Below are 23,319 nucleotides of genomic sequence, written 5' to 3'. Positions count from 1 at the left end.
TAAGTGCAGTTTTTCTCAATGTCAAGTACCTTTACCACATGAGATGCCTTTTTATCAAAGACTCAGGGCCTGAACTAGTAGGATAGGTCTGGAAATTATTGCCTGTTAGTTCTGGTTCCAGTTTTGTTGTATGATTGCTCAAATGTGTATACCTTGTTTTTTCCTGCTTTGAGATCCTCTAAAAGTGCTGTAAAAATGCAGTATGTTAGCATGAACCAGCACAAATGGAAAGTGTGCTTTTATATTCAGTAAGTTTTCTGGTTTTAACTTTACAATTATGTATTGAATTAAATTTATAAAAATGTATTAGGCATCTGAATGAGCACTGGTTGTTCTTTAATATGAAAGCAAATGTGTCTAAAGTTGTGTGCTATAATATAATGATGTTTCTTCTCTCGTAATCTTCACTAGAGAGATAGAGCAGGCTACCATCACACAGAAAGTGGATTGAATTATAGATAAACTGGAAATAGTAATTCTGGACTTCCTATATTTCACAGAGCTTAGATAGAAATTATATGAGCCATTATACTTGATGTGGTCATTTCTCATCATTTACAATCATCTTTTTTGTTATTTTAGGTATTACAATTATGGACAGTCAGTTGGAGCAGCAGAGATGCAGTTGTTTGTGGATGGGTTAAAACATCCTACTGTCCTCTGGAGGGCATATTACAACGAGGGAAACCAGTGGCTGCAGGCAGTCATTCAGCTTGGACGCCTTCAACATCCTTTTCAATTATCACTAGATAAAATCAGTCTGGGTTTTTATGATGGTGTCTCAGCAATTGATGATATTACATTTGAAAACTGTGCTCTTCCACCTCCAGCATTAAGTTGTGAAGGTCCTAATAATTTCTGGTGCAGAGACACAAAAGCATGTATTGACAGTTTATTGGTCTGTGATCTTGTGGATAATTGTGGGGATGGATCAGATGAAGACAACTGTAGTAAGTACTTTGCATTCTCGCTTACTTTACATCAAACAAAACTTGGCTTGACAAATTAATCTCTGGAGTAAAATAACACAGTGCTGCTAAAGCCTACCAGTGTCACAGCCAGTGATAATTCAACTGAATACAGTTACTGATGAAGCAGACTCCAAAAATTTTTTAACTGAAATGAGTTATGTCTGAAGGTAAATGTATGCAGTCTCCTTTAGTTGAATGAGTCATTTCTTTCTCTTTCTGAAACACACATGCACTGTAAGTTTATTTTGAAAGAGAGAACTCACAGCTTGCCAGCTGCTTGGAGTTAACATGCTGTCTGATTATGCTGAAGGAAGTACAGCAGAGAATGTATATGGACTGAGAGGGGTATATGTCTTATCTCTTTTTATGACCTATAACTACCTGGAAAATGTTAAAATATCCATACTAGAAGATATTAATCACATTGGCCAGAATTTTCTCTTTCAAAGAAAGAACTTGTAAGATCTCAAGAAAGGTACGGGCCATTTTGATGTTTGACTGTTGCCTTGCAGTCCTAAAGGGTGCCATTGAAAAATTTCTCCCCAAAGCGTGCATTCATCAGCTTTAAGAATTCAAGAACCTTAAGATAAAATAAGATTATCTAGCACTTGCTTCATCACATCTTGAGGTAACCAAACTATACAAATTAAAATGAGTTTGAGAAACAGGGGACATCTTACATGCCTACACTGGTATTTGTCAAGTATTGACTGAAAACTGATCTGAATTGAAAAGAAAGCGAAGGGTTTCCAGTCTCAGTTTTCACACATATAAAATGTCTAGCTTCTTTGTAACCCATTTTGATATCTACATATTACATGATTTCCAGGTTTTGAATATTAAATGATATTAAAAAAACTAAATTAAAAAATAATAAAATTATTATTGTCTGTCATTAAAATTCAACTAAATTTTAGGACTCCTGCCAGGCAAAAGCATGTTAGGTCATTTATTGTACATGCCCACAAGATTATATCTTGATGTTTATTTCATCTGACTAACCTAAGTTTTAAAACCTTTACTCAGTTAAGTTTCAGTTTAAAAATCTCTGCGTACTTTAACTATAAAAAGACCAATAAGTGTTCTTCACTGTTCTGTTTTTTCAATAAATTAATTCTGTAGATCTTGCCAATTATATATTGAAAAAGGAAATGTTATTTTGTCTGGGCAAATGTACATTCTTCAGAGGTGAGTTTTTTGCAAGGAGAAGAAGAAACGTGTTTTTCTCTATATTAGAAATTTTTGTGAGGAGTCAAAGACTTTTTTTCATTATGTTAGAAAGTTAATGAAAATGTATTAAAGCATGATGACTTCTAATGCTGCTTCCACTTCACAGTCTGCTCTGTTTACATTTCAGACCCTGACCTTCAGTGTAACTTTGAAAATGGTCTGTGCAACTGGGAACAGGACACTGAGGATGACTTTGACTGGATCAGAATACGGGGTACAACCCCAACAGTTAATACAGGCCCATTGAAGGATCACACAACAGGCACAAACAGAGGACATTACCTCTACATGGAATCCTCTGAACCACAAAAATTCCAAGATAAAGCAGTTTTGCTTAGTCCTCCCTTCAATCCTTTTGGCAACAGAAGCTGCATTTTCCGCTTTCATTATCACATGTTTGGAAAAGAAGTTCATGAGCTGTCAGTCTTCCAGAGAAATGTGAGTAACACCAAGGGATGGCTGCTGTGGTACAAGTTTGGAAATCAAGGAAACAGATGGATCAGACAGACACTCCACATCAGCAGCTCTGAGCCATTTCAGGTATGATCCTTCTAGGTTGTGAAGTACTTATTTGCTTGAACGTATTGTTTCTTGTAGAACAATAAACAAAGTTTATTAACAACCGTGTAATCTCAACACTATTTAACTGTTTGATCAATTGATTTTGAAATATATTTTTAGTGGGTTTTTTTGAGAAAAAACTATGTCAGGAATATTTGTATTTTTGTGGAATTAACTTTTCCCCTTAAAACACAGGGTTTTAATGTTTTGAATAGAAATATCGTGTATTTGAGGTAGATGCTTTCAAGCATTTAGTGAAACAAACATATCTGAATGTCACGGTTTAACACTGGCCCAGCAATTAAACCAAGTAACAGACGCTCTCTATTAATCTCTCTCTCCTCCCTTATAAGAAAGGAGAGAGAATAAGGGAGAGAGACTTATGGGTTGGAAACTAAACTACACAACTTTAATGAAACAGTAATGATAAATAGGAAAAATTAATAAATATATACAAATATACAAGAAAATGGATACCACATTCCTCCCCCCTTTCCCCCAATAGCTCTCACGTCACCACCGAGGCTGCAGGGCAGCTCTGGGAAAGTCCAGGCTGGACTCCTGGAGTCAGCAGCAGTTGGGAACAGGAGGCAGGAACACACAGATAAGGGCTGGCACGGATCAGGAGCACAGTCAGGCAAACGGACGGGATCCTTCCAGGATGCCGGTGAAGGAATGGGAGCAGGGAAGGCAGGAAGGGCAGGCAGCCGGAAGCTGGAAATCTGGCTTGGCCCTCGTGATCCCTCGAATTTATACTGAGGATGACGTATATGGGATGGAATACTCTGTTTGGTCAATTCTGGCATCTATCTTGTCCGTTCCTCCCCAAAGGAGGGATGCAGGTGAGACCTCTTTATGTTTTCTTCAGAATTGAGCAGTGTCCTTGACTCTGCATACCAGTCTCTAGCAGTAACTATAAACATCAAGTATTATCAGTCCTAGAAACACACACTGTCTGAGAAACTTGCTGTTAATTTCAGCAAGTGCAACTACTTACAAGAGACTTAGCTAAAAGCAAAAGTACAAGACAGAAAATCACCTTTATCCTGGCCCAAACCAGGACACTGAATTTGAAAGAAAATAGCCTACAAAATTTTATCCAATCATGAAAAAAGGAGTATGGAAAGGTATTTTTTTCTCTATGACTTACTTTTCCAGAGCTACATGTCAATCTTTCCTTATATAACATCAGAAAAAATATCAGTCAAAATACTTAGGCGCAAGGTGAGGCTAACAGTCAAATATAAGTTGGAGAAATATATAGTAATTCTAAGTTATGGTTAAAAATCTTGATATGTTTTCTCACCTTTTAAGATTTTGCATGTTATTTATGTTTCAGTGTGTGAACTGTTTTTTGTGGTTGCAAGTTTATTAGAGCAGACACAAGTCCACTTGGCTGCCATTTAGTCTTAAAATTAATTTTACAGAAATGACAAAAACATACTGTAAAAGAAATATCCTGGTTTTAAATCTGATATAATGCAATATTTGCTGTAGACAATCCCACATTTATTTCCCAAAAGATTATTTTTGGTTTGAGAGTACTTCTGTCTTCTTTGGAGAAAAAGGCTGTAATATTACTGTGATTGGAAAGAGGCACCTGGAACGAGAGTGCTCACTTATTGTCAAGACTTGTTTTCTTTCTTTAGAAATAAATAAAATCCCACATTTGGTAGTTTGTCAAAAGAACTATAAACCTGTATGCCTTTACATTTGATCTTCTGAGGATTTAGATGATCTGTTCAGTAACTGAAAATATTTTTAGTGCATTAATGTCGTAGGGCTTTCTGTTGCACTTGCCCTGTTCTGTGCCAAGAATGCAAAGATCATGTATTCTTTTGATGTAGTTCTATTTTTATAGTAATTTTTGAGTGGTATGAGGTGTAAAGTATCATTTGGTATTTTATTCTGGAAACAAAGTTCAAGATCTAATGTTTATTATTGTGGATGTCATATCTCTGGATGTGTCACAACTCAAAACCCTTCAGAACTGAGAAATTTTGAAGATAACAAGGCATTCTGTTGTTAGTAAGTTGTCAAGTTATGACCTCTTTCCAGTGTTCCTTTTAAGTGCATTGTATTTGGATATTTCCAGAGGTACAGATGTGTGAGGAAAGGTCTTCATACTCTGTTACCACGTTTTCTCTGAAGCTGTATTTTTACTGAGATATGTATTAAAAGAGACAGTCTGTTAGTTTTGGACCATCTGCTGACTGGGTAACAGAATTAAAGCTGTAGCCTCTATGTTTGCTACGTTGTGTAAGCCACACTTTATTAGTGGTTACTGGCTCAATGTTTCCATACCACATATTTAAATTCTTTTAGGCCACCTTCATGCCTCAGAGAGAATGCTAAGATTCACTTGAGAATGGATTTTTTCCCCTTTGAAGTTTAAAATTTTTGATAGGTTTTTTTGGTTTTGTTTTTATTTTTTTATTTTTTTATTTTTATTTTTTTTATTTTATATATATATATTTATTTTTTTAATAAATTTTGGTAGCTGCTCTAAAAATATAACTTTTTCACAAATTTCTGATCAAAATATGTCTTCATACCCTCATCTTCTCCATCTCTAGACAGAGCTTCTTGTCAGCTGCCTTAGGATTTTCAGAGATTCCCAGTAAATAGAAGCTAAGACTAAATATGGCCTCAGTGGTTGTACCACAGATATCCATTTTTTCCTCTAATCTTCTGAATGTAAGAGATGCTCATATAACTGAGATATAGCTGATACCACCTCTTTCTCATCTCTATGTAAGTCTGTTATTTGTTTACCATATTATAGGAAAGAATCCTTATGGATAGTAAATCAAATTGCTTTTTCAGTTTATTTACTAGCATGGGAGGCCATTTTGGGGAGCATAAACCCAATTGTGCCTATATACTGTTAGGAAAAAGAGGACTTCTCAGCCAAAAATTCAGAGCAGCAAAGAAAGATACCTGAGGACATCTTGAAAACCAGATGCCCTTTTGAAAGTTTGGAATTCTATAGATCTGAAACTGCAGGGCTTTAAACTGAGTGTTCTGGCAGAAGCCCAAAGGGAGCAACACACGAGGACTTAGTTTCCTCACACCAGCTTCCACTAAATCTCAGAATTTTACATTTCTCAGGAAACCTTTGTTCCATCTGCCATCAAACCGTGGCTGAGGATTGCTGCTTTTCCATCAGATGTTTTACATCAGAATGTAAAATTTAACATCAATAAGCAGAATAGAACAGCTGGATGAGTGAAAAGGCAAATTTAGAGGTAACATATTTAAATGAAAGGAGTACAATTCTCTGAGCCAAAATTAAATATTTCTCTCAAATACTTTTATGGACAAGTAACAAAACCAGTTCAAAACACATTTATAAAAATTTTGCAGCTAGAGTTTCCCTTTGAATTCAGAACTGGTATTACACACAAATCTGCAAAAGGTTTAATAATCCGCAAGAAATTATACTAACTCTTTTTTGGGGGTGAAAATTTCAGGTTAAGAATATATTCCTTTTGATGATATTCCTTTTTACTGTACAGAACATGAAAAATAATAGATTGTTGAATGTACTTGTCTCTTTAGTTGGTCTACATTTATTTTAATCTCCCCGAGAAGTTCATTACATGTCTTTTCCTTGAAAGTACAATTGAAAAGGTAGTATAATAGCAATATGCCTATGGTATCCTACTTACATTGATTATGAAGAGTTTTTACTTTTATCTTCCTGTAATAATCATAATACCTGGAATAGTTTGTGCTCAAAAGAAAGCACAAAGATTCTATCTTGACATCATACATCAATGTAGCTTTCTTAGCAGACTCTATTCATTCAGATTTCTGTAGATACAGAAATAGAAAATAGTGATATTACACAAACAATGGCATAATTCTTCATTTCAGTCCTTTTGGGGAGTGTAATATCAACCATGTACATCATAGGGTACCTGGAGCAACTTTTCTATAGTGCAAACTGCATTACTTAAAAAAATTAAAATTACACCGATTCACTTTCTGCTCTTCTGCAATATATATGTGTATCTATGTAAACAAAGGTGGTTATAGGTCTTTGATATTCCAAAGTATAATTTGGCCGTTTTGAAACATAAAAATGCAAATACAGTGCTTAAGTGCATTGTTAGTTATTAAAGCTATACTGGGTATAGTTACTAAATATTTTAGTATTTTTAGTATCATATATAAAGTTACATCTCCATACATTAAACTTTTTCACTGTAAGTATGAAAAGTGAGGAACAAAATCAGGAGAAGATAAATAATAAATATTTATTGAAAAATACTGGCTTACAGAAGCTTATATGCAAAATAAAATTACAATTTCATAGTTATAAAATGTATTTGGTATTTTCCTATTTTACAAGTGGTTAGGAAAAGTGAGCAGCCAAACACACAGTAATAATTTTCCTCTTATTATTAATTAGGTATTGGCTTTGAAAGCAATATAATATTGATTGAAAAGCGGAATGATGCATTTACCATGAATATAGAATAGCACTGTGTTCTACAAATACAAATACAAGCCAACCTTGGTTTTAGTTAGATTTCTCAGGCTCCTGAGAATTGCTTTAAATCAGGTATAATGGGTCAAACATGGGAAGACAGCTGAAGCACAGTGGTTCTCTTCCCTTTGATTTGTGCAAGTCAGTCATGATTAGTTTCAACACAAATTCTCAAGTATACTTCATGAATGAAGTTCAACTATTGACATTTAAGTCTGAGGGAAGTTTTCTTTATTTCTGAGACAGTAGATTAAAGTGATTATCTTTTAATACATTAATTTAAATTTTAATTGTTTATCTTTTCACTTCTCTTATGGAGATTGGGCATATTGTATCTGTTCTCACAAAGATTCCCAGATTCAAAGGAAAAATACTTTATTCTGAAAAAATTTTTTCAGTAACTCTTCTTTTAGCCATAGAATTAGTTGTGGAGGTGTGTAGGGACAGATCAATTTTTAATGTTGATTGTAAGGTAGTGTTAGGTTTTCCTTAGTTATGGCCAGCTACTTCTTGCATTAAGGTTTTGCTGTGCTCTTGGTATAAGATCAGTTTCCTGACAAAGACACATCTAGTAAACTAATAAACCTAGTAAACTAGTAAACCTAAATTTTTTGCATCCAGGCTCTTACCACTCAAGTAAAAAGGGAGACAGGACAAAGTTGCTGCAGCTTAGTAGCTCTCTTTCTGGGAGCTAAATATTTTTCTCTGATCTGTTGGCTTTTTTCAAGCCTGATTAACTGACTGCAATTTGCAGAGGACTCTGGTTTTCAGATTGAAATTATGCTGTTGGTTTCTAACCTGTTCATAATCACCATTTTCAGTTTTATTTTCACTGTGGCAATGTAAAGCCTGTGATTACCTGAGCTGTGTAGTTTCGTATGCAGCTGCTTCTGGAACAATTCTTTATCAGCTATCTAATAGATTTATATTGGCAAGGAAGTGCTACCCATATTTTTTTAATCCTCATTGATCATAGAATAATAGAATGTTAAATGGAATCATAGAATGTAGAATCATAGAATAGGATTGGAAGGGATCTTTAAAGACCATCCAGTCCAACCCCACTGACATGAACAAGGACATTTTGCACTAGATACAAGGTTATTCAAAGCTCCATGAAACCTGACCCTGAACACTTTTAATGATGGGGTACCCCCAACATATCTTGGCAACTTGTTCTGCTGCTCCTGTCAATGTTGCTATCAGAAACAAATGATGCTCAAAAAAAAAAAAAAAAAAAAAAAAAAAAAAAAAAAAAAAAAAATTGTAGTTTCATACAGGAACACTAAAAAGGTCTTGTATGTAGGATGTGGGAGAAAACTTTAAGTATCCTTTGAAGTGGTTTTTTTGGACTTAATTTAGCTTTGCCTATTTAACCATAGATCTTTTATTATTGTCTCTGAATATACATTTATCTGCAAACTAGTTGCATTAGTTAGTGATTTTTAAGTAATTAAAGCCAGCAATCATCATTCAGCCTCTTAAGGAAAAGAAAACATATTTTTACTAATACAAAAAGTAGAGCTGCTGAAATATATATATGCATTTTCAGGCCCCTATAACAAACTAAACATAAATTAGTTTTTATCTTCATACTTAAGGGGGATTTTGCCCATTTTTCCATGTATTTTGTTATGAGCTTTATTTTAACACTACTTATTTACAATCTAGGTTGCTTTTGAAAATCTTCTTAAATCACCATAATAATTAATATGGAGACTTCTCTAAACCTTTGTAGATAAGTCAAAACTAACCATGACTTTAAATTGGATTAAATATGTCTTTGTCATTATAATTACTAGACAGCTGTTTCCCAAGTGGGAAGGCTTTTTAATAAAGTGAGAATCTCAGAAATTTTTAGGCCCTGACTTTGTTCTACTTCTGCAATAATTCTTCCAGAGTTAATGCTATGGATTATAAAAAAAGGCAATTTTCTCTTGAGTGGTTTTGTGGCCTTAATACAGCCAAGTACTGATTCCCAGTATATGTAAGCATTTATTAATATTATGCTTGTCAGCAGTCCTACCAACATCAGAAAAGAGTCTGAAACAGGATAGAAATGTGCTTCTTCCCTGGACTTTAGGGAAATGCTTGGAAAAACATCCCAAATCAGCATGAGGCGTCAAAAGCTTATAGTGAAGTATTATAAAGTGCTTTACTGAACTATATGGCTTTCTAGTGTCTTTTAAAAGCAAACACTATAAAACATCAAATATTTGACACAATATTTTTTATATTTTATGTGTCTGTCCTTAAAATCATTGGTTACAATTCATTTGGCCACTTATGTGGAAGGACTTTATTTCAACTTTTGTCATCTAGAGACAAAATTGTAATGTATTTTTGATGGACACAAAGAGGTCAATGGACTTCAAAGAGGGACAGTGCAATCTCAAGCTTTTCTGCATGTATCATTATAATGTTGTGGTGACCTAAAGTTGATAATCTTTCCAGCAGCTGGCAGGTTGCACCCACCTGAGCTTGCCTTTGGGAGCAGAAGGGATCCACTCTGTGTCTAGTAGCCCTGATTACCTAGTCATGCACCTCAAGAGGGGGAAAGATGCTCTGGCACTTTTCTTGCTGGTGCAATTGGTTTGGGTTTTTTGTTTTGTTTTTTTTGTTTTGTTTTGGTTGTTTGGTTTTTTTTTTGTTTTGTTTTGTTTATTTGTTTCTTTCTTTGTTTTTGTTTTTTGTTTTGTTTTCCAAAGAGGGACAGCGCAGTAGGAAGAAGAGAGGAAAAGCTTAGTGCCACATAGTTCAGATGAAAGTAGTCAATATCTAGATGAGATATTTGGGAAATGGTCTCAGGTCCCACAGTGCCTACTTCTGTGATGGCAGCTGAGGATGCAGAGAAACAAAACCAGGAGGAATAAAATGACAATGTTTGGATTCACTTATTCAAGAGGCCAGTATGTCTTATTTGACATCAACTATGAACTTGAGAATTCAAAATTAAACCTAATTCTCTCACATTTTTTTAAGAATCTTTTTGTCTGAAAAAAAAATATTAAATGTTCCCTTATTAGTTTCTTTTTTTTAATGTACTTCTTGAGATATCATTATAGGAATATATGTCTTTTTGAAAAACCATCCTATGGTGAAGCCTTACTGTGGCCTGATTGTTGGTTGAAGATATCTTTGCAAAACAGAGTTTTGAAACAAGAAATTTTGATATAGATTTCATATAAATCATGTATTTTCCTTTATTTATACATAACGTTAAAACCTGAATAGTTTACTTCAGAGATATGTGTTGAAATGTATATGAGTTTCAGTCCTGCATTTGCTTTCAGTAAGTTATAACAAAAGTTTTCAATGACCAAGTGATCTGTCAGTTATTCATGTTGCTTTTTTCTATTCAAACCAAAGCACATGGTTTCTTACCAGAAATAATTATAGCAAACCTAGTCAACATTATCATGCTTTAACTAGTAATAGAATCACTAAGTGGCATTCTGAAATATAGAATTTTAGATATCTCAGAGTTTTTGGAATTCAACTCTAGTTTAAACTATACTTGCATAGATATTAAGATTGTATTTTGCTAACCTTCAGTGGGAATTGGTTAGTGACAAAAATGTACGTTATTGTAAAACTGGATCATTTGTACAGAACATTATTACTCATTGTAATTTCTCTATTAATTATTGTCATAATGTTCCTTCATCCTTCAGAACCTGTTTCGCTCAAAATCCTAAGGGATCAACCCTTTTCAGTACATAAGAGTGTCGTTCTAATAAATTTTCATAGTCATGGAGGGGTTTTTTCTCCTTTTCCTACCTTTATAGAGTAACATACCTTTGTTACTTTTATAGGTTTCATTCAGACTTAATCTCTAGAGTTCTTAAAACTGGAGAAATTGAGAACTATTTATCCTTATTCAAATAATAAATGAAATGTGAAATGAGCTTCATGGTAGATGAGTTCCCTGGAGTCTGTTTAATAGTAACTTATGAAGTTTGCAGAATTTCAGCTGTCAGATTAATTAAAATGGTCAGTGTTTAACCATAGTGGCAGAGAGTCTAAGCTTTATACTGCAGCATTAATTAATAAACTGGTCCTGTTTTCATTTTTAAGCCCATCAGAACATACGCCTACACATCTCTTACCTTTTCTGTGTTGTTACTGAGTTCATGATAATGCCTAAGTATCAGACTCACCAAGCACATAAATAAAATCAACCCTATGTTTTTTTGTTGGGTTGGTAGGTTTTAAGCAAAATGCTCACAATCATCATAGCAATAAAGAGGTATTCTGAATTGAATTACCTCTGCAGGGCTCTGTCCTGCCACTTCTATCTTTGAATATTTTTACACAACTTATAAAAGTATTCCTTCTTGAGGTACAGGAGTGCAACTTCCTCCAGGGAAAAGTTGGTAGAAGATGATATATAAGGATGGCCTCAGACCATGTGAATGTTGTGGTTGGGGAGATGAGTTCAGGGAGATACGGGGATAGAAGCCCCTTGACCAAAGGTCTAAGATCTGTCAGAGGTTGGCAGAATCCCACAAAAAATAATCTGATTTCAAGGGGGCTCATGTCTGTCTCAGTAATAACCGTGTAAGTTGACTTAACAAACCCTCTGCCTTTTTACCTGAATTTCAGCTAATTTATGAGTAATTAATTATGAACAGTTAATAATTATTACTTTGAAAACAAAGACAAAATTTCATTTAAACTGATGTGTATTTCCTAGTCAAAATTACACTGAAAGGAGGTTTGTTGTTTTGGAATAATAAATTTTCTTGCATGGCGTTTCCATTATTAGATGTCTTGATTTGTCATGCTTCTAAGTATTTTTATGCTATTAGTTCTGATACTGTAGCATTGCCCCTGTTTTACCTTAACAGGAAACAAAAGACTAACATAATATTGTAAAGAATATTTGTGGGTAATCTGTGGGAAAAATAAGAATCCCATACAGAGATGACAGCAATAAGAAGCAATGTTGTAATTTACTGTTATTCACATTAGGTATATTTTATGCCAAAATAATCCAACTTCCATATATGCATAGCAAGGGACATATAACCATCTTCTTTTAGCATGTTCATTATTTATTTTTTTCAAACGGATAAAGTCTATAAATGAAACTCAATTATTTTTATTTAGCCTGGTAATGACAGCATCAGTATTAAATCTGCTATTCACGTGCAACTTCAGAATAGCAGAAACAAATTTGTCATTTTAAGACTGACTTATGTCAAATTTGACATATTGATATGACTGATATATTAAGACTGATATAATTCTCTTACTTTTACAGTATTAAGGGCATTTCTTGCATGTGATTTTTTTTCCTATTACATGTTAATTAAGTGTGACTTCTAAAAGTTGTGCATATGTACCAGGTTCTTAGTGTGTACATGAATTATTTTATTTCCTTCAGTTACTGAGAAACTTGTTTTATAGACAGTGATGATTTCTGAAACTGGAAATTCTTTACAGGATTCCTATTTAATATAGGACAAAGAAACACTGAAATATAAAATGCAAGCGTATCTTTTTGGAAAAGGACATTTGATGTGAGGATGTTTCAAAATATTAGTGATATTTGATGAAAATAATTAAGGCACCTAGCATCTTCTTTTAGAAGAGCCTTGCATTTTGAGTCTTAAGGAGTGTTTTATTATTTGTTTAAAATATGATTTATTTGCAAATAAAATTGTAAATTAGTAAATTGCAACAAGAATACTAGAAATAAGTGTACTATGTAGCAGCATTACAATACACTTGCCGTTATTTACATATCTATCTTTTGTAGGAACTGAAAAATGTGTTTCAAATTTTATGCAGCATTCCAGAATAATATGGAAGCTGGAACATGTGTGTGTAAAATGTGATATAAGTATTTTTTTAAAATGCCTAATAAATACCTTTAAAATTTGAACGGTACTGGATCAGCAAAAGCACTTTTTTTTTTTTTTTTTAATGTATTGTTTGAAGAGGGGCTTCGGTTTGGTGCGGGTTGTTTTGGTTTTTTGTTTTTTTTTTGTTTGTTTGTTTTTGGTATGAATAAATATTTATAAGTTATTTAAATTAAGAAAATTCTTACTAATTCTTTCCCTAATCTCCTGCTCGAATTTTTACCATTCAGTAAGACACAGAAAGGGCATATTCAGTCATCCAGACAGTATTTCACAAATACTGACCCCTCCCATTCCCTGGCAGTAGAAAATAATGAGGAAGTTAACATATACATCATTGGAACCTCTAATAACATCAAAGATTTTTTTTAAAAGGTTCTATATCACATCTCTAACTTGCATCACAGTGGGATCTGTGCAAGGGTATATAATTTATTCACGTGAATGTTATTATAAATAATCATGATTAATGGACTTACAATAAGCACCAAAGGAGCTAATAATAATATGCCACTTATGATAATGTCTTGCCATCATTTTGTATCACTATGATATTTCAGTGGATTTACACAATTGTGAAACCAACCATTCTGTTATGTTTCACTGTGATTAATGTGACCACCAGTGAAAGCTGACAGTAATTAGTCTCTTTCATAACGTGTTACTAAGTATATATCCTAGAACAAATTTAATCTCATTTTGAGTGTGAAATGTGGTAAATGACTCCACTATCAATCAATATGAAATATTTATCGAGAAATGGAAGTCTACTATACAGTGAAAAATGCTTTTGTATTTCTTTTTTCCCTAGATCTTGGTGAAAGGTATTGTAGGAGATGGCTTCACTGGAGACATTGGCCTTGATGATGTGTCTTTTCTAGGCTGTACTCTTTACAAAGGTAAGAACAGAGTTAAAGTGTAACATCTATCTGTAAGCTGATTATTTGCTGTCATTTGTAATACTGCTACTAGAAAAGCAAAAACTGTGACTCAGTAGAGCCAAGGAAATCCACACTTGTTTCCTTTCTTCTGAGACCCTCATACCTAGGCATCAGCACACAAGTGCTGTGCACAAAAGGTCCAAAAGAGACCCTCAGTAAGAAGAATGCATTTTCCAAGCTCTTTGAGGTCTTGATTCCCAGAAGGAAAAATAAATTCAACTTTGTGTAAACAAATTGACCTTTTGTTCAGCAAACTCAGTTTGATGTTGCCTTCTGCCTTCCCCCAATAATTCTGCAGGTTTTTACTGTACCAGTTGCTCCCATGTTACAGCTCACAAACAGTTCAGATGATCGAGCAGCCCATCCTCAAAAGTCATTGCTACCTAAGGCAGTACAATGTCTACAGAATTGTAAAATATTATACCTGAAATACATGTATTTCAAGACATCAGGTTCCACACCTGTCCCTTCATCACAGGAGGACTTTTAGAGGACTGGTGTTAGCTGCAGCAGGCATTACAGTGTTTTATTGGGTGTGACAGTTGATGTACAGTCATAAAGGGATGTAGGGCAGCAAACAATTTAGAACAGTGCCTGAATATTAGTTCTCTAGCACTAACTCTAGAATATCCTATTGAAGACATATTTTATACTGGTACTGCAAAAAAAATGTATGTATAATTAGTTCTTCTAGGAATATCAAGAGAATAAGGCGTGTTTCTACTGCCGATAATTATCTCACATTTAACCAAGTGTATACGTTGTACAACATTTATTATGAAATTTTGAATTAAAGTTTTTTTGTAAATTCTCAGTGTACAGTCCATTATATTCAAGGAAGAAAAAAAACCCAAAACAAAACCTGAAAAAGACTAATTAGAAAGTCTACATGTTTTTAAATGAGATATGAAAACAGTTTTAAAAATAAAAAAGAATAAAGTTGGAAAAGTACATAGGGTCAAGGTTTTGTAGTTCAAAACTAAGAAAAAAAAGTTCATATGATGTGGAAAAATAAAACAAAATACACAAGTATAATGGTGGATAGTGTTGCAAACATTTTAAAAACGCTTTTAGTATTAAAAGCAACTTTCGAGACATTCCAGGGTCCTTTTACCTCTATTTTACTTCCTCCACACCATGAAAAACATCTCAACAACAAAAAAGAGAGACTGTGGTAGTCCATGAAATATCCAATAGCTATGGCATCTTCTACCATATTAAATGCAAGTGGGACTCCCATGTCTCTACAATATAGAATTAAGCCCTAGGCACCCAGGTGCTCTTGTTGCACTTCCAATAGATAATTATTGACCAGGGAGAGGTAGGTCTGATAAACTGATGGTAAAGTTCCTCACAAGTAATACTAAAGATGTCAAAACTTGAGAATAATGCTTTGATGGACCAGTTGAATGCCCTAAAAAAGTGCTATTCAATGATGCTTGAGCTGGGCTAAAATATAAAATATAGAAAAATTATTCTTTCAAAAGAGAGAAAGGTGTATATTCTTCTTTTCAGTTGTTGTGGAGGTTAGGATACTGCAAAATTTCTTCTCCTGTTCCAGTGGACTAGGAACAGAGAATTGAATGTGACATTTATATTTAAAAATTCTGACCAATGTGATCCTCCCTACTATTATGAACTGTAGAGACATTTATTGTATCATGCAATTATTTCTTCTAAGGTTGTTTTCCCTAAGTTTTTGGTTTGAATTTTAGGTTATTATGGGATTAATCATTTGATTAAAGTATAATTCATTTAATGTCATAGATGTGCTTTCTACTTTACAAAATATAAATGCTTCCTATTTGTAGAGAATTTATTATTGGTCTTAGTGCTCCAGGCCTCAGGGGGAAAAAAATAATTCCTTGCTTTGCCAGACAAATTTGATATTAAAATTCTTTAAATATTCTTTTTAATTAACTCAGGTGTATTGCTCAAGTGCATTGTGCATTACAGCTAATATTTCATTAATGATTAAATTTAAAGAAGGAGATATCAACTGAAAATTCCTTTTATGGACAACAATAGTAAGGATTTTCAAGAAATGACAGTGGGCCTGAAGAAAAAATGCTTAGTAAATAGGAGGAAAGGCAAAGATGGTTGATTTGAAAGAAGTGATAATGAGGTCAAATGAAACACAAGGGAAGTGGTGGAACAAGATGATGACCTCAGAATAATTTCTCTAATGAGAAAAAAATATTTTTTTCACTGATGAAATTACAAGGTAAGAAGGTTACATAGCAATTTCCACAGTTACTTGCAGTAATCAACTTGTTAAAAAAGCCATTATCATCAGAATAATCTGTTAGCCTTGGTTTGCAGGGAAATTAATTTTTTGTGATTGTTCTGTCAGTCTCCATAGCATTAGTTTTTTGAAATTACTCACTGACTTAATCCAAATTTGAAAGGCACATAAAAGGTATAATTTCTGCAAGTGTCAAAGATTGTATGAGTTCTGGCTGGCCTGCATGACCAACCTACTGCTTTCCACTGCGGAAATGTTCAATTTGGTTGTCCCTGGGCACCATTTTTGTCTTTCAGCTTGCTTCCAGTAAAGCTATACCCTTCGCAAAGGACAGGAGTGGCAAAGGCAGAAATTATTATAAAGCTAGAGCACCTTTGTCCCATTGCTCAACATTTTTTTTTTTTTTTCAAAGGAAACTTGCCAACAATCTCCACAACTACATCAGGAACTTCAGTTCCTGCCACACTCCCAGTGAACAACTGCACAGAGAAGGAGTTTGTCTGTAGAGACTCTGGCCATTGCATCCAGATGACCCAGAAGTGTGATTTCAGACCTGATTGCTCTGATAAGTCTGATGAATCAGACTGTGGTGAGTGTACTAAATCTCATACTTTACTGCCACGTAAGTTTGAAACTGTTAAACAATTTGTTTTAACTACTCAATATTTACCTTTGCAATTTAGTATTGGCACACACATGCTATTTCTAATGTCATTTTCCCTCACAAAAAAAATAAGGTTTTGCTCTTAATTTGGGAATCTGAGATGTTATGCATTTTCTGTCATCTAATAGTCCACTTTAGACTTGTCACTCTGATTCAAAGTATTGCTAGAGAGAGGAGGTATCCTCAGTTCCTCAATGACTGGTACTGTACATGACAATCTTTTAAAGTGATCATGGTTCCTCAGATTAACTGACCTGTGACATATTTAAGTGTTTCAAATATTCACTAGCCCAGACTGGGAGAAAGAATAACTTTATAATATCACGTTTGGGGTGTATTTCCAGGACACCTGAGTCCACATCTTAAACCTACATCAATGAATATGAGTTTGGGGTTTCTTTTTAATACAGAGTATTTTCATCAGCAGCAATAGCTGTGAAATTCAGCATACTCCACACAGATGTGAGTTCCAGCCTGTAAATTCCTATAGCTCTGATTGTGAGATGGAAACACTGCACCAATAGACAGGGTCACCGCATGTTGTTTGTAGAGGTCTAAGACATTTGTTGATTGATTCTGAGTTTCACCAGTTCACACTACGGCATTTTAGAAGAAACTATCAATTACTTTCTTTTGCCTTAGAGAACAGTACTTGAAAATACTGTTGTACTGAAGTTGATTAATGGAGGTGACAGACATCTAAAGACAGTGACCTCATCAGCCTTTGCACGCTAAACTCTTCTCACTGAAGATCAAAACTCTGCATTCATTACACATTGTGTAGGGAACATAATCACCTCTCTCAAGTCTGAGGAAATATAACATTAAACTCCCTCTTTTTCTTATGTGGGAAATACTCTGGGAGAAATGAATACAATATATAAATATCATTGGGTAATTTCCTATATTGTGAAAAAACACCAACCATTCAAATACTGCACTGAAAAATAGCCCTTTGGATAGAATTTTTTTTTTTCTCCTCAGAAATTTATGTTGTCTCAAACATTTTTTCATTCTGAGAGATATACAACTATATGGAGAACATACCTTTCCCAATTTGCTCTGTCTGAAGTCTCCCATCACTACAGAAATGATGGCAATTTATCACTGAAGTAATGGTGCAGGAATAGGAGTTAAATATATCCAAACTGAGGGGAGAAATATGTTTTCTGGAAGGTGTTATCTTTCTTATAGGCATTTGAAACATGTTTACAAACACGTTTAAAAGGGGGAATAAACACTGAGTACAATGCCACTCATAATTCTCAGGAAAAAATTCACAAATCTTTATATGGGTAACTCATGAGATCACTGCGGCTGTGGTTTCCTTCTTAATTACAGATATACATGCTATAAATGAAAACTCACTGCTTAGTCCACTATTTTTACACTTCAAGAAAGGAAGCATCAGGCACAGTCCTGGGATGCACTCTGGGGTCTTGACAAAGAAGTTACCTCAGCTGTGCTAGCATTTCAGAAAGAAAATAAAAGAAAATATCATTTCTGTGCACATTTCTCACAGTACAGACTTAGACTTGGGTACAATAACCTTTTTTAAAGTTCTGGAGAGTACAAGATTCATCTTGGATCACCTAGGAAAAGTTTCTGCAAAGCATTGAGGAAGATGTACTGGACAGTAAATATTCATAACAGAAATGGAAAATAATTGGGTTTTTTCCTCCTAAATATTCTTAGTTTAGGGATTAAGGGAATTAATTGTGAGGGAGGGATGGCAATGAGCTCACTTTTATTGTGCAGTTCCTCAGGAACGAAAAACTGAGGCACAAGCAGCTGCATGTTTATTTAGTAAGAGAACAATTCAATATTTGGCATCAATTCAAAAAAGCTGCAATATTATGTGCCTTTCAGGTACTGTGGGCACTGCTTCAAATATGGATTTGGTTGGTTGGAGTTTTGATCATGGACTTGGTACACAATATGCAATGGGCTGCTAATGTCAGTCTACAGGATGGAAGCAAGAACAATTCAGCAGCTGGCAGATTCATAGATGATGAATTTTATATATGTTTCAGTGTATGTCACATGACAGAATGGCATGAAAGCTGGTCAGAGTAAATATGAAAGTAGATACTGGAGTGCAAAAGGATTGGTATATTCACAAAATTAGAATATGCCTAATGGAAAAGAACACAAATAAATAATTATCTATAGAGGAAAAACCATGCATGTTGTACTGTGTAAGTATTCATGGATACTACAATTTTTATCCTTTTTTATTGATATCTTGAATACTTTATCACAACCTCAATTAATGATTTTCAATTTTTATGTAAAAATAAGTAATTACTGTTCATCTCTACAGTTAAGGAAGTCTGCAACTTTGAAGATAAAAACAAGTGTGGATGGTATCAGCCAGCCTTGGAACAGATGTCAGGAAATAATTCTACCCATTCCGCAAACATATTCAAGTGGGAACTTGGAAGAGGGGCAAATCTCTACCCTGGGCAAGAAGAACACTGCCCATTAAATGATCATACTAAGTGAGTACAGTTTTTCAGGTACTTGAACCTTTCTTGGACTGTGTGAGTTTAGCCTCGTATGGATTTTCAGGGCAAAAAACTGCTAGTTCACAGTATTAAAGCGGTGTACTGAGCTATAAACAGCATTTAATTAACTTTTAATTAGTGAAGTTGGATCAGGATGAGTTCAACAGGTGCAACAATATAACAAATGAATTAAAATACAGAAATGTTAATTAACAGGTATAAATTTCTAAATACCTTTCTATTAGTAATTCCAAAAATTCTCAGCACCTCCCCTTCAAGACAAGTATGTTCGCTTGCTTCCCCAGAGGACACATGGGGTACAAGCATGTTACCCCTTATGGGAAAGCAAGTTTGGAGACATGGATGCTTCAGCTTCATGTTCACCTGTGACACTTTCTATAATCTGTAGATACATCTGCCGTGAGAAATCAACTCTCCTTGTAGCACCTCTAAAAGTCTAGACCACCAGCTGTACACAGATTATTTGCAGCATCAAGTGGGGATGATGCTCTGCCAGGTCCATGGCTGTGGCAAGATGACCTCTGGCATGACAAAAAAACCAGTTTTGGGCTGCTTCTTTTTTCACTCCATAATCTCCCCCCACTATTTTAAATTTTCATCCTTCTATACTTTTTGTGCTGACTTCTTTTATATGAAAGCTATCTTCACAAGTCACTAGCCTACTGTTTAACTGTGGTGCCCATCATCTTGATCAGTTTTGGGTGGATACCTTCTCACTGTCTTTATCCACACAATATGTGCTCACTTTTTTACCTCGCTAGCTATTGCTATGCTGGCAGTTTTACACAAGAGTGGACAGTAAAAGTTACTCCAGTGATGGGTTTTGTGAATTTTGCTGTAAATTAATAACTAACTAATGCAGTTAAAACCACCTGCAGTTAAATTCAGATTTGTTGGTATTTTAACATTTTTCTGATAAATTATACAACTTCACTTTAAAAGGAAAAATATTTTTGTTCTGTCAGTGAGAATTGCTAAATTAATTTTGGATTGTAGTTAGATAGCTTATTAGTAACTTTCCCAAAGATCTTCCTTTGATTTGTCAAGTAGCAAAAATCAGATTTTTTTCCATAAATGTTTAGGTTTATCTGTTGTGGTTTTGTTGGTTTTTTTGTTTTTTGGGTTTTTTTCAGTGAGAAGGGTGATTAAAAATGCATTAATGTAATTTGTATTCCAGTAAAAGAAAAAATTAAGATTTATTGAAGCAAAGTCCCTACAGGTGACTAACTAACATGTTAAATTCAAATAGCTTTCAGTGTCATGCAAATTCAGTTCATCTAATAAGGAAATTTCTTTGCAGCACCATTCTTCTGAACAGAAAAATTCTTGCCTGGTTCTAGTGACAGGCATGTTAACTTTCTGTGACAATGGTCCACACAAAATAAAAATGGACTTTAAATTAAAGCACTCCAAGTCCTTTTTATTTTTTCTATTTCTACTAGTTTAAAATTATTCTAATGCATTTACTCAGCCTGATAGTATTTCTATCACTATAAGAGAATCATTAAAAAGAACATAAGTTTCACTGTGTAGTTCATTCAAATCTCTGTGTATTTATATATACATATAGAAAATCTACAAGAAATCCTTGTTCAGCAGCAGAAAAATACAATTACAGGTGCTGCCTGTTTTGAGGTCTATACATTTTACATACACAGGAAATGTATTTGGTAAAAAAAAGCAACTATTTGTGAAACATTGGCTGTCAAATGTTTCACTGACTGCTGTTTAATTCTTATATATTAGTAGATACCAGAATTGTATCTGTATTTAGTAAATCTTCTCACAGTCTTTCCACTGCAAATTTGCATTGGCACAGTGATACATGAAATTGTGTTATGGTTTTTCAACATATTTTCAGGGTTGAATGCAACTAACAATATATTGCAAAGGACTGATTAAAAGAGAAAGTAAGTGATCCATAGAGAATGCAGTTTTCAGGCAAAACCAGAATGTATTGCTGTTTCCCCATTCCCTTTGTTTATTGGCCTATAGAAGGGAACATGAACACTGTGCTTCAAAATTACAGCAGTAGATGCAGAGCAGCAGTTTTGTTGAATTAAGACCCTGCAATTTTTAGCTTTATTTTCTCATCTATGAGATGGTAAAAGCTGTAATACTTATTGAAATAAAACAAACAGGATTACTTACAGAAATGTTTAGAATTATCATGATGAAAGAGTGGCTGACCGTCCAGTTTGCAATTAACTCCTTCAGCAGAAATACCTGTGGATAGTTGGAGATTAAAACCATCAGCTTCCCATTGAATCTGTATTTGGGCTAACCACATGCAGGCTGATGAATTGTAAGGTGGAGGTCTGAGTCTTCAGAGCTGTGATTACATTAAGTGAATGTAGAATGGAGGACAACAGCTCGTATGAGTGTATCTAAGCCCAGGGATGGAGGAATAGAAACCCAAATGGAAGTCTGCTATGGCATCCTGACAGTCCTTGGCTTGAGTTGGAAGGAGGCTGTCACCAAAGAATCTTAGAATCATAGAATCATAGAATTGGCTGGGTTGGAAGGGACCTCAGAGATCATCAAGTCCAACCCTTGGTCCACTACTGCTGCAGTTACTTAGACCATGGCACCGAGTGCCACATCCAGTCTCTTTTTAAATATCTCCAGGGATGGAGAATCCACTGTTTCCCAGGGCAGCCCATTCCAATGCTTGATCACCCTCTCAGTAAAGAAATTCTTTCTAATGTCCAACCTAAACCTCCCCCGGCACAACTTGAGACCGTGCCCTCTTGTCTTGCTGAGAGTTGCCTGGGAAAAGAGACCAATCCCCACCTGGCTACACCCTCCTTTCAGGTAGTTGTAGAGAGTGTGTAAGAGCTTGGTGGCATAGGTGTTGTGCACTGAAAAGACCACTTGGGGCATATGAATGTAGAGCTCTAATTGTGTGTCTCTGCACTTAGCAAATGGGGCTTCTCTAGTGCAGCTAGGTTTCTAAATGCTGTAATAATGAAAGTATCAATTTGTATAAGTGTAAACAAATTACTAGACTAGACCACCAGCAAATGGATAACTCCATATATTCATTTCCATTTTAGAGAAACTAGTTAGTGAGGTAGCAAAATCTTTGGTGTTATTAATGATATTTGGACACAACTGTTATTTGAACTTGTTACAGGTATTTAATTGGCAGGATAATTCATACCCAAATTCATCATCAAAATTAATCAATCAAAATGAAAAAGCATGTGGAACTAAACTTCTAAGACCATATGATAATTATTGCTGTGCAGGTAGTTTCCTTGGTAACCATATGCTTAGCACAACTGTATTTTGTGTCTGCTTTTCAGACAATTATATGAACTTAACACAGGAAAAATCAGCAAAAATTAAAGATTTTAGGTAATATACTTAAATAAGCAGTTTCTTCAGGAGGCAAGGAATGTTTAAAAGTTGATATTCTATGACTTTCAAGATAGGTGAAAAAAAATTATAATCCCAAAGGACCCTGTTTATGAAATACAGTCAAGGAGCAAGCTGAGTTTAACCAGTTGAAGGCACTTTTACATATTGCATTTCACTTAGTTGACATAACCAAAACCCCAAACCATTTCTAATACATTGCAGGCACAAATCAACCTTTTTTGACATTGATTTTAAAAGTAAGATTTTCTCTGTGAATCATAGAATCATAGAATTGGCTGGGTTGGAAGGGACCTCAGAGATCATCAAGTCCAACCCTTGATCCACTACCGCTGCAGTTACCAGCCCATGGCACTGAGTGCCACATCCAGTCTCTTTTTAAATATCTCCAGGGACGGAGAATCCACCACTTCCCTGGGCAGCCCATTCCAATGCT

The 23,319-nt window shown here is 34.6% G+C and overlaps 1 protein-coding gene across 5 annotated transcripts in view; it reads left to right on the top strand.

Annotated features, from left to right (window-relative positions):
• The window catches only part of MALRD1 (MAM and LDL receptor class A domain containing 1), a 225,185-nt gene that overhangs the window by 53,137 nt on the left and 148,729 nt on the right, over positions 1 to 23,319 (top strand). For 4 of the 5 annotated variants that reach the window (XM_071735084.1, XM_071735083.1, XM_071735086.1 and 1 more), the window contains exons 17-21: positions 583 to 950; positions 2,329 to 2,741; positions 13,936 to 14,023; positions 16,723 to 16,899; positions 19,298 to 19,475. In XM_071735084.1, the coding sequence (XP_071591185.1) occupies positions 583 to 950; positions 2,329 to 2,741; positions 13,936 to 14,023; positions 16,723 to 16,899; positions 19,298 to 19,475 (1,224 nt within the window). The remainder of the gene's footprint in view (positions 1 to 582; positions 951 to 2,328; positions 2,742 to 13,935; positions 14,024 to 16,722; positions 16,900 to 19,297; positions 19,476 to 23,319) is intronic. The other variant, XM_071735085.1, reaches the window with a different exon arrangement.

The sequence above is a fragment of the Heliangelus exortis genome, chromosome 2 (assembly GCF_036169615.1).
Source record: "Heliangelus exortis chromosome 2, bHelExo1.hap1, whole genome shotgun sequence".
Classification (NCBI taxonomy): domain Eukaryota; kingdom Metazoa; phylum Chordata; class Aves; order Apodiformes; family Trochilidae; genus Heliangelus; species Heliangelus exortis.
This window is presented reverse-complemented; position numbering and strand designations above follow the sequence as displayed.